Genomic DNA, 12,231 nt, shown 5'->3' on the forward strand with positions numbered 1-12,231 from the left:
TTCACCCCAGAAGCGTATCTGCTATTACCGAGCAGCAAGGATAATTGCACAGGGGCAAAAAAATTTAAATCTGCGCCCGATGGTTGAACTGTATCTGACAACAGCCTTCATTCTTTCGAGTAGCTACCATCCTGTTGCCGTGCGAGCTTCGAGAGCTTGTGGTTCCGCGTTCTACTGGAGTCTGGGATCCTTTTATACGCACTTCATCTCGATATGCGCCCACCCTGTATCTCGAACGGGGACGCTAAAGAATTCGAGGTTTGAAGCTCCGGTTAAGGATCACAAGCTTTTTTTATAGCTCACCCATAGGCACGTATGGAACATTTCATCACGCTCGCATAGAAGCCTACATTTAGAAAAATTACGGCATAACTCATCTCTCGATGATTGTGGACGGTAATGCGAATCCGACAATGTAGCGAGAGGCCATGTTCCTGAAGTCACATTTATTTGGCACGTGCAGTGGTAATGCTGAGATTTTCGTTGCTTCGGCTATATACCAAATACTCGGATATCTTCCTGCCTTGCACTCACTATAGCAAGGCGGGACACAGTCGTCAGCGTCATGTGACTACTGTATGACGCCGACGCAGTGACGATGGAATGAAGATGAAGGAATGATATCGATGGAACGACAAATGCACGACAAATTCCCTGTAGTGAGCACATGCTCAAAATCTATAGCAGGTTCGGTGGCCATATCACACCCATAGGGCACATGCAATGCACTCATGAAGATTTGTGCAGACTTTCGATCACAGTGCCTGTAAATCGCTCTTTGTCATGTGCTATTTCAGCTAATGGGCACGACCACTTTTTCGGTAAGTCTTCCTCCCTCAGGAAAAAAAAAACTTCTACCTCCAAATTATCCACGACTATGTTAGACGTTCTTGACATCAACCGCGTCGTGCCTTGCTATCTGATATGGTTTTACTGGCGAGTTCGCTATGAACCACAGCCGGCCGGTCAGGATATTGGTACTTTCGTGCACTATACTGAAAACTAATGTCAAGAAATTTTGTGACCTCCTCCTTGAAAGACTGCAGTTCTGTCCAGGAACTTTCAACCGACACTCTTATAGCGTTAGACTCTGCCCCAATATGCATACATAATTTACAAGTGCGACTTCATGTAGCCTTGCTAGTACCGAAGAGTGCAAACAAACTGACTTACTTATATGTAGATTAAGTTTAGAACTTGAAACTCCTGCGCATTCTGCAGACAGACCTAGGAATATAGCAAGACTATCTTCATCTCTATGATAAATAGTCATATCATAAGCGTAAGCTGCGATTTTGACCAAGGGGTTATATACTTGGTATTTATAGCACTAACGCAATTATCTGTTTTTGAATTAAGACGCTATCGGTTAGAGCAAAAAGCAATGGGGAAAGTCGGAAGCTTCGCCGCATACCTCGCGAAACCTGGAAAGACTCGACAACTTTCTGATTCTTAGTTAAATCACTACGCCCCTCCCCCACCTTCCGCTCCTATAGCGCTCCATTATGAAATACACAAATTTGCCGAGACCCTAATGCTACCAAAGTTGCAGATACGTATGTATGTATGTATGTATGTATGTATGTATGTATGTATGTATGTATGTATGTATGTATGTATGTATGCATGCATGTATGTATGTATGTATGTATGCATGCATGCATGCATGTATTTATGCATGCATGTATGTATGTATGTATGTATGTATGTATGTATGTATGTATGTATGTATGTATGTATGTATGTATGTATGTATGTATGTATGTATGTATGTATGTATGTATTAATAAAAGTTTATTGCTTCAAACACGAATTAAATCCAATGTTCTAGCGCAACTCTGTCCGGATCTCGCAACAGCGCGATCCAAGCCTATACGAAAGCTGCCGCCCGCCTCCAGGCCATCCACATTTCAAGAATGGACGCGATTCATTGGAGAGGAGATTCAGCACAAGCGGATCCTATAGACACTCCTTTCTTACATACCGTGGTGAGACGAGCCTCGTGGCCGAACTTCAAGGTGCCAGGACGGCTTAAGCCTCGTCAACCCCTGATGACGACAGTCAAGAGGGGAGAAAAATGTGCTTTAAAAAATACGTTTATGTATTTATGTAGCCACATTTATGTATAAGACGTTTGTCGTTTCTCTCTTTCTCGTCTACGTCTTTTTCGCGCAGTTTCTCGTTAAGATGGTCTCACCTGCACCTGTTTTTCATAACTTTTGATGTGCGATTCCTGTGGGTGCGAGGAGACCATCGAGCACCTATTGTGTACCTGCCCCCGCTACGATGTACAACGCCTCCCTCTGCGGGAAACTTTACACCGACTCGACTTACGACCTTTCACCGAGTCAAAGATACTCGGACCGTGGCCCCACCCGTCACTGGCACGAAAAGCGAATCGTGCATTACTGCAATACTTGAGGTGCACCGGTTTAAGAGACCGCTTATAGTGTCCCTGTGCATAGTGTCCCGCCCAGACGTACTCAGTGCTCACTCTCTCCCTTTCTCCTTTTTCTATTCCCCTTTCCCCCACCCACAGTGTAGGGTAGCAAACCGGATACTCTTCTGGTTGACCTCCCTGCCTTTCCTGTCCTTGCTTTCTCTCTTTCTCTCTCTTTCTCTTTGGTACTCGTAATTTTCGTGCTCGGTGTTACGTAGTCTCAATTCCGTTGTGCTTATGCGTGGAAGCACTGTGTGTGTGTTGTTCGGTGTTGTTCTTTTAACATTTAAATATACAAACAAACGAGTTTTTCAGAAACGAACAGGCTGGAGTTAGATTCGTGAAAAGTTTTTAGACGCTTGTGTAAATTAAACGTACAAACGAAACTATACAGAACCTTTGACAGGCTGGGCGGCAGTTTCTCCCGAAGGACGAACCATTGACAGCAACAGCGAGATTTACCCCCGCATTCTAAAGCCTTGTTCAACTCAACCCTCCACCTCGACTTAAATAAAGTACATGGCGCCGCCGACCCTCCACAGAAGTAGTCACTGCGTTTCATCGACTTTCCACAGCAATTCTTGAGATGCATATATATATTTTTTTTTCACTCGAGAGTGAAACAGCAACGAGGCGGTGTACGTAGACGCGGCGCGATATGGAGGAGGGATAAGCGCGCACGCGATAGCGGTTGTAGACCGCTCGGGTAGGTGCCTCGCGAGCGCCACGGTGACCACGGGACACACGGAGGCGGCCGAGGAAGCCGCGATAGCCCTAGCACTCGTTGCGGTGCCGAACGCTGCAATCGTGATCAGCGACTCGCAGGCGGCAATCCGCGGCTTCGCGCGTGGTCGTGTCTCGCGGGAAGCGGCCCGCATACTCCAAATTTCTGACGACGGCGACTCGCCCTCGCAACCCCAAAATTCTACGGTCTTCCTCCTCTGGACCCCGGCACACACCGATGTTCCGCTCGCGGGAAACGAGGCGGCCCACGCCACGGCTCGAGGTCTCACACGCCGAGCCGCCGCTGATTATGTGGCCGCCTCCGCCCCCGAGAGCGGGGCATCGGATCTGCCGGATCGGGACACTACAATAGAAACACAGCAACAAGAAACACACTGGGCGTGGGGCGATCGCCTAACCACGTTCAGAGACCTCACCCAACACTACAGACTTGAAAGACGCACATTCCCACCACCGCACGATAAATTGAACAGGAACGAGGCCGTAACATTACGCTTGCTCCAGACACACACCTACCCTAGCCCCGCTATCTTACACCACTGCTATCCGAGTTTGTACCCAACAGACGCGTGTAAAACATGCGGACACAGAGCAACGCTGCGACACATGCTCTGGGAGTGTGCCGGCAATAACGGCAATCAAAGCAGCTCCGTTGGCGACGCGTCCAGAATCGCGGCTGTTGCCAGAGTAGGAGAAGGCTCGAGCTCCATTCTTCCCGACGCCGCCCCGGATGCGGGAGCCGCGGGGGACCTTCTCCGTAGGCGTCGCCGCCGCTGGGAGGCGGCTATCAGAAGTTCAGAGCTGGCAGACCAGCTCTGGGCCGTCCGGCAAGCCAAAGATGCCGCTCGAGTCCAAGAACTTCGAGCCGTCACCTGAGGCCACCACATCAAGAACTGCGGGACTATTCTTTACTAAAGTTTCTTCTTCTTCTTCTTCTTCACTCGAGAGGTGGCACTTTGCTCAACTCAGTGGAATGAAGGAATAAAGTTGAGTCGAGGATCGTTTGAGAAAACGCGAGTAGCTATAAGGCGAGTGCGACATGCCGGCGCGAGACGCAAGGCAACCGCTGCTGGGGCAAAAGGAACGGCGCCCTGGCAGCTACCAGGCGTCTCACAACGTTGGTATGATGAGGAGCGCCGCTCTTGATGCGTTGCAGGCGCCGCATTTCGGTGATGCACAAGATGAGACCCACGGGAAACTGCCAGCGTTACTTAGCGCCCCGTGTAATCTCGGGCAGCCTTTGCGTTTCATCCTCAGACCAGAACATACCCACAGCAGCTCAGCAAAGCAAACCTGACGTGCCCATAGTGTGCGCGCGAGCTTCCCTCGTGCAAACGGCGGATGGCAAAACGGCGTCCTTGCTCCGCCACCGAGGCGATTGAGCGTAGCGTTGATGGTGCGTCTACTTGGGCCCCCGTTTTTGTAGCCAAATGCACTCTGCGTCTCCGATGACCTAACCATCGCCTACTGGCGCTGACCTAACATTCCGCGAGCGAGACCTGCATTCGTTGTCTGCAGGACAACACAACAACCGCAGAGGCATTGAATGCGGCTTGAGCATCCGTATACTTCCAATCGCCGTAAAAAAAATATAAGAATTCTGAGTCCAGGATTGAACCTAGGACCTTTATACCTAACTTTTGGTCATTTACTTTACCAGATTCACTATAGTAGTCGGCAGTGCGAGGGCGAATTGAACGACAACTTGAAACATGGCAAAGTTGATTCATCCGCATGGCTTCGTGCTACGATGAGGTGCCTTGCAGATTTCCATTTTTCTTTCGCAACCTTTGTTCGTTAGACGTTATTTACTATAGCCGTGCCTCTTCGTGAACTGAATACCACACCCCTTTAGCGCTTAGTGTGCGGTGAGCGCGGCAACTAATTCCTCCTGTAACGGGCTTCTCAAACGTTTCTCACGCTTGCAACACCTACAAGGGGTGCACGGTAGCGCGATTAAAAGACGGGGTAAAAGAAGACACACAGGGACACACACAACGCGGTGCGTGTCCCTGTGTGTCTTCTTTTGTCCCGTCTTTTAATCGCGCCACCGTACACCCCTTGAAGATGCATTACCAACAAGGCCACATTGCAACCCTCGTGCAACACTTGCACAGGGGACGCCCGGCTGCCGCAGAGCAAGCGCCAGAGCGTGTTCCGGAACGGCACGCTCTCTGTTCATCGGGTGGAGAGAAGCGGAGACGAAGGCGGCTACCGGTGTGTGGCCACGGGCCCCTCGGGGAAGTCTGCCTCGAGGGATCTCTACGTCAGCGTCATGGGTGAGTGCCCCCCGACCACAGCGACTCGCCAAGTTGCACACAATGCCTGCAGCGCGTTATTATTACCATTCGTGTAAACATGTATAAACATTACACGGAGAGAAAAAGAAGCTGTCGAGCATTTGTCTCCCGAAAGCGACACCGCGCCCACTGGCTTGAAGAGGAGAGAAAAAAAGGGGGGGAAAGAGGCAAAGAGAAATAAAGAGGAAAAAAAAGAAAGAGGGAGTAAACGCGGACGTAAATAAACAGGTCCTCAATTTAGCAACTTTAGCTGAACTTTTCAGCCCAAAATAATTAACGTATTTCAAAATACCAAAATACGTCGCGAATTTTTGGACGAGACAGTGATAACTAGGAAGCTTGAATCTCGTTTTCCACGCTGCTACACTCTCCGCTACTCCAGAAGAATTCTTTTAGCGTGAAATAAATATGTGAATTGCCGTAAATGACTTTTGTTTACAGTTAAAAACTGAGTGAATATTTTTTTTCTCAACTCTATAGGTCGAATGCGAGCGTAATATGCTCTAGATTAAATCATCAACCCGAGAACCAGGCTGCCTCGCAGCCGGCAAGCCGTAGATGCAACGGGATGCTAATACGCTCCTTGCCTCCTTTTGATATCGATGCGCGTGCATTATCTTTTGCCCGGGACCATATTTAACTGGGTAACCACTGCTACAATCAAAGTTATCACTCGGAGCTCGCACTGATGGGTCGCACAATGTGTCGGAATTTTTCGAAAGGCTGTCGCAGATTGTTTAGCGAGAGATTATTGTACAATCAGACTGCGTTTGCGACGCGATTGGCAGCTACGCTCTGGAACACACGCGATCACCAGTGATTACGCTGGAATATATATGATGATTCATGCATAAATAGCCGACGACATTGACCTATAGTTCACGTTTAGACCGTCGACGACTGTGCTCGCCGTTGTTGTGTTTTGTGTGTTGTTTTGCTTTGCCTGCGTGCAAGTTCACCCGATAAAGAGTTAAATCCCTAACTAGCAATTTGACAGGTCTGTTCTTCGCCGTCACTGCAAAGCGACAGTATGTGCTGTTCACATACAGGCGTTTTGTCCATGACCATGACCATGACCGCTGGAAAGCAGCCATCGCAATTTTTCTGGTTTGGTTCAATATGTTCTGTGAACGCGTCACCATCAGGCAGCTTTCTGGAGCACTGGAGAGGCCACGGCAAATTGAAGATGAAAATTCTGTCACGAACATAACTCGAGGAGATCATGCTAGGCGAATTCCCCCTCAGAAACATGCACGCTGTTTCAGAAAATGCCTTCGAAATTCTTGTAAAATAGGGGATATGCAATAACGAAGCGATTTCCTTGAAATTGCTTTTGCCCAAGCGGCATACACCTAGAAATGACCTGCGGTTGTAATTAGGTGAGTAATCGTAAAAATTAGGCTAATTAACATTTTAAGTGGGAGAGTCAGACTATTTGCTAATGAATTTGTGCTAATGTGCTAATGAATTAACCTGGCTTGACCACGACTTCATAAGCACGCTCGCTTTCTTCATGCACGTCCCGAGCCGAGGCTTGAAGAGTCACCTCACTCGTGGGAGGAACCTGCCGTGGTTGCTCTGTGGCGATGCATGGTGTTGGGCTGCTGAGCACCATGTCGCGGTTATCGAACCCCGGCCACGGCGGCCGCATTACGATGGGGGCGAAATGCGAAAACACCCGTGTACATAGATTTAGGCGCACGTTAAAGAACCCCAGGTGGTCCAAATTTTCGGAGTCCTCCTCTACGGCATGCCTCATAATCAGAAATTAGTTTTGGCACGTAAAACCCCATAATTTAATTTTTAACTCGTGGGAGTCACCTAAGAGCGTGGCGGTCGCGTTCTTCGGTTATTTAGTTTCGATTTTATGTGTGAAATACTCCGCAATTCACTACGCTGCAGCAACACTACGCATCAATCGCTTGAATCTCTCAGTTAAACATAGTTTAATTTGCATAATTATTTGTCTGACTAATTCATATAGTCATTTTAAAATGTATGTCACCCCAAAAAAATCACTCACGGTGAAAAAATTGCCTAAATATTGGATCTTCACTGTTTACTTTAAAATCAGAACAACCGGGTCACTTTTGTTTCTGCCTTTGGCACGTAAAACCCCAGAATTTTTTTTTGCTGGCAGTGGCAAGCCCACTCATAGGAGAAAAACGATCAAATGTTATTAGAATGAGAAGTTAATTCGTATACTAATTATATATTAGTAAGTGCTTTTCTGAACTATCGCCAACAAGAACCCCACTCCAGCGTGTCAAAATAATACTAAAGGTTATGCGTTAAGTTTCCTGCGCTTACGGCCTTTGTAAACGTCTCTAACTGGAACGCCTTTTGTGTGTCTGTCTCTTTGTGTGGTTTTTGTAACCCCTTCCTCTCTGTCCTCTTTCTAACCCCTATCTCCCAACCCCAGTGTAGGGTAGCAAAGCGGAGACCGATCTCTGATTAACTTCCCTGCCTTTCCGCTTCATCTCTGTCTTTCTCTTTTCCGCGTCTAAATCAGAGTTTTGAGGTAACAAACTCGGCGAAGCACGACAGCTGTCTGAACAGCGACTGACATCGAATCAATGCAAAGGCTTCTGGGGCACATTAGCGCGCCATGTTGTTTGTTAAGAGCGCACAGTCTTCGGAGGGGATCGGCCCAGATTTTTATACTACACCTTCTGCGGGATCGGCCCATATTTATTCGTTGAGTAAATCCATACTCCCGGTTACGGATTCAGGCGCGCCCAATTTGAATGAGCACATCTGGGCCTCACTCCGGCCTTTTAGCGCTAATTACGTAATATTACTATTCCGTACACAGCTACAATCTAACTCAGAGCCTCTTTTTCGTTCCACGCTCCATATAGACTCCTTTATCTTTGTGCTACCTGCACTAGAAAGCTTCAAATAGTGTAATAACAGACGTAATTTTAGTGCTTCGGAAGAAACAGAAAAAGGCCTAGACATTAAAAGAGATCTGGGAGGTATTCTGTAAAAGTCCACCTGGCGGACTTGTCCATTTCGTCTTCTGCTGCTGAAGTGCTGATTGGCTGGGCTGGGCTGCGCGTCCGCAGCAATTAGGTGCCACAGCCAATCAGCACTTCAGCAGCAGACGAAATGGACATGTCCACTATGTGTACTATTACAGAATACTTCCCCACGACAGGAACTTCTGCCATAAGTTCTTATCGTCTAATTTACCAGATGAAAGTGGCCAGAAACCTAGATCCCACGAACCCCAAATCGATCTGAAGTCGCCGAAGAAGACTTTGCCTACAAAAATGATACGTTGGTCTTGATTCGGTTGAGGAACTGCGAACGCATCTCGTAAAGCACCGTGTCTATCGCGTCGGCTTGCTTAGTGAATGCTACTCGGCGAAAGGTTTTTCGCATACAACAGGTTGCTGTAATTCACTTAAGTGAAATCCCTAGGAGCACCGCTTCCAACGTAGGTTATTCTCATTGTATCTGCAATCTGTGTACGAGCGTTTGTATTTGATTACGCTTTAAACAGTAAAAAAACAACAATAACGCTGCCGAAGCGCGCTTAGGTCGTGCTACGTCGTCTGCTGGAGGAAATTAATCTCTTGGCAGTGCGGCCAGTGCGGCGCCGTGGAAGTGCCACTAGCAGACAAAGTCTTTGTCCGTGATAAATGAACTTCCAAAAAGTTCGCTTATGGCGAAATTCCTTCCTTTCATAAACCGTCTTCCTCTCTTCTTTTTTTTTTTTTTATTTGCTGCGCTCTTGCTGTTTACAATTCTGTGTCTCTACTTACCATACCTTCCAGTAGGAACTAACGTCGAGGTATAATCTCCAGATTTCTTCACCCCTTTTTGTTTTTGCATCTTATTTAGAAGAAATGCCACTGACTCTAAAACTTCCGATTGGTCGCTTTTTTTAACTACTGCATTGGTATTTCCCGTCCTGTCAGCGTGTTGGCTGAGTAACTGGGGTATGACACATATGACAGCACTTATGTATGGTGTCTTCGAACTCTTCCTTCTTGCATGAACTAAGAGCGTCAAAGAACATCCCTTTCTACACAGGTAGCCGAATATTTTTAGCATGCTGAAAGTTTTGCAATGTATGTTTATAAGGTTTAGTAATTTATGAGGTCATTAACATTTTTGTGTGTACAACGAGACGGAAGTAAGTCGTAGTTCTATTTCTTCTATTCGTTCTGTTTGTCTATTTAAATAAGGGCCTCAATAAAGCATGTGGCACAAGTAGCAATTATTTAAACGTATACAAGAGCGAGAGAGAGAAAGAGAGAGAGAGAGAATTCATAAGAGAAAAAACGGGGAGATTAACCAGGTTGAGCACGGTTGCCTACACTGCACTGGAGAACGGGGACTGAAAGATGAGAAGGAAGAGAAAAGTTGACACTCTTCACGGACACACTCTCGATGAAATGAGAGCCAAGGGCAATATGACATACTTTTCTGCAAAACATAGCCAGAAACAGTCCCTGTGCATGTGACTTGCTAGGTCAATTCTTATCAGGCCAAACGCTTCCTACACCTAATAGTCGGCCACCATTGAGCACTTAAGCATGCAAACTGCATGATATCCAAGCGCACTTATGAATTTAGGTGCCAGTTTGTACCAGCTTTCTGTATATTATGGGCGATGATATGTGTAGCACCTATCTAGAACGGAACGGCCACCCAAACGTGCGTGAATGAAGTTTGTACGGTAATACCTAACGTACTACCTACCTTACTGAAACATTCCATCTGCCCTCCAATAATTCAACATTTTTTCCCATAATATTATTATCGAAATGATATGGAATTCATGTAGACTTTGAAACAATTATGCGGAAAACATGCGAAATATGTAGTCATAGGAATGGCATGCCAAACGCTTAATCATCTATATAGATTGAAGAGAACGCGTAAGAACGGCCTTGAAAGCTCACACTCTCGGCAACATTCTCACTGACAAGAAAGAAAGAAAGAAAGAAATTTGAATGACGCTTCCGAATTTCCTCGAAGCAGCCTTTTCTTGCAATTCTCCGAGTGTTTCAACTCTCTTTGATTCCGGCATTCCTTACTTGCTTCCTTTCTCTACCTTCACACGTTTTGTCATTCGAGCGGTGCGATGCCTTATAGAAGAACAAGGGGAAACAATCATCTGCATATACGACAGACATAGCGATCTTGATTAAAAAACAGAGGACTTAATTACCGCGATGGCGCTTCGAAGAACAATGCCGCGCCCACGCGTCTCGTCGGATAGTATTCCTCCTCCCTGGGTCGAACTCCCTTTCCCTCTATGCGCACCCGACAAAGCAGCCGCCGTGTTGCTCCCAGCCGTATAGGGAGGCTGGGCTGATGCGGGCGGCAAAGGCAATTTTCAGTCGGACGCAGGCGCGCAGACGAATGGGGGTCGTGGTGGTCTGCGGGGCATTTCAAATATTTACGGCGGCGCGCGCAGAAGACGAGAAGCGACGCGCAGATGCCAAGCCAGCCGCCCCCCCCCCCCCCCCCCCGCCCCCCCAAAAAACCACCGAGGCCGCCCGCCGCCGCTCGAGTAATCAAAAACATTCGTGGTGCCGGCTGCGGGAGAAGTGTCCGGAAATGGAACAGGAAACAGCAAGAACGGAAGACAAAGTATACGAGGCAGGCCAAACTTTATATAGTTCCCCCCTCGTTTTTACTTTTCTCGGTAACCAAGCTTCCTTGCCTCGTTTTGTAATCGCTTTCATCGCTCTGCATTCAACGACGCATGCGCAACGACGAATGGCGGCCACCGCGGGCTGTTGGAAGATAATGGAACGAACGTGGCAGCGGTATTATGCGCAGAATCAGCAAAGTGTTTTTTTTTTTTTTTTTTTTTTTTACATAGATGTATATAAAGAAAGGGCTTTTTTCTTCTTCTTCGAGAGTGACTGCCTGCTCTTCGAGATAGCCGGGGTGTAATTTATGCATTCTCTCTCTCTCTCTTTGGTGCGAGAAAGAAGCGGAACAAGAGAGGAAAAAACTCGGGAAACTCTCTTCCGCGTCCGGCATGCGGCCCACGACGAACTGTCGCGCCCGGGCAAACAGTGCGCCCGGCGTAAGATGCGGGCTGTGGACGACGCGGCGGAAAACTTTGAAAGATGGCCTCGCGGACGACAGCACGTCGGCTGCATTATACTTTAGGATGCGTCGCTGCGGAGAAAGTGAGGGAGACAGAGTCGAGGCCTTGTTTCGTTTTGTTTTTGTCACTTCCCTTTCCCGCTTCGCTTTTGTTCGCTTCGAAGTGTCCGATATCAAGGCGAAAGCGGCACCCTAGCGAGCACACATTGACAGGAAGTCGATTGAACGTTTACCAAAGGAATTTTCGATACGAACTGTCGCTGAGGCGCATTTATATACAAACGTCCGCGCTGCTATATATATATATATAGAACGCTCTATCAGCGTGCTGCAAAGCTATCAATGCGCATTATGCCAGCAGCCAGTCAGTTCTAGATATCGGCCACAAAGCTGTATCACTTATCGCGTGGGCTTTTACAAAAATTGTGAATGAACGTAAGACAAACCAAATTTTTAATCAAAGAAACATTGTAAAAAAGTATAAAGTTTGTTTTCAGACATCACTGCAGCATTTCAATGGGAATCGTGATGGGTGCACCTTACCCAGTTTGTACAGGTATCTATCTGACAAAAAAATATGGGCCCATCTCGAAGACAGAGCAGCGTCTCAAAGCCCTAGCTGTCACGAGGTAAGAATGCGAGAACTTGTCACGTTATTCATGGGCCAGT

General features: G+C 47.4%; 1 protein-coding gene across 1 annotated transcript in view; it reads left to right on the forward strand.

The window, feature by feature from the left end:
* The window catches only part of LOC126536325 (cell adhesion molecule Dscam1-like), a 400,621-nt gene that overhangs the window by 311,888 nt on the left and 76,502 nt on the right, over positions 1–12,231 (forward strand). Inside the window, exon 9 of the mRNA XM_050183244.3 lies at positions 5,302–5,463. Within this exon, the coding sequence (XP_050039201.1) occupies positions 5,302–5,463 (162 nt within the window). The remainder of the gene's footprint in view (positions 1–5,301; positions 5,464–12,231) is intronic.

This window comes from Dermacentor andersoni, chromosome 4 (genome assembly GCF_023375885.2).
Source record: "Dermacentor andersoni chromosome 4, qqDerAnde1_hic_scaffold, whole genome shotgun sequence".
NCBI classification, from domain to species: Eukaryota; Metazoa; Arthropoda; class Arachnida; order Ixodida; family Ixodidae; genus Dermacentor; species Dermacentor andersoni.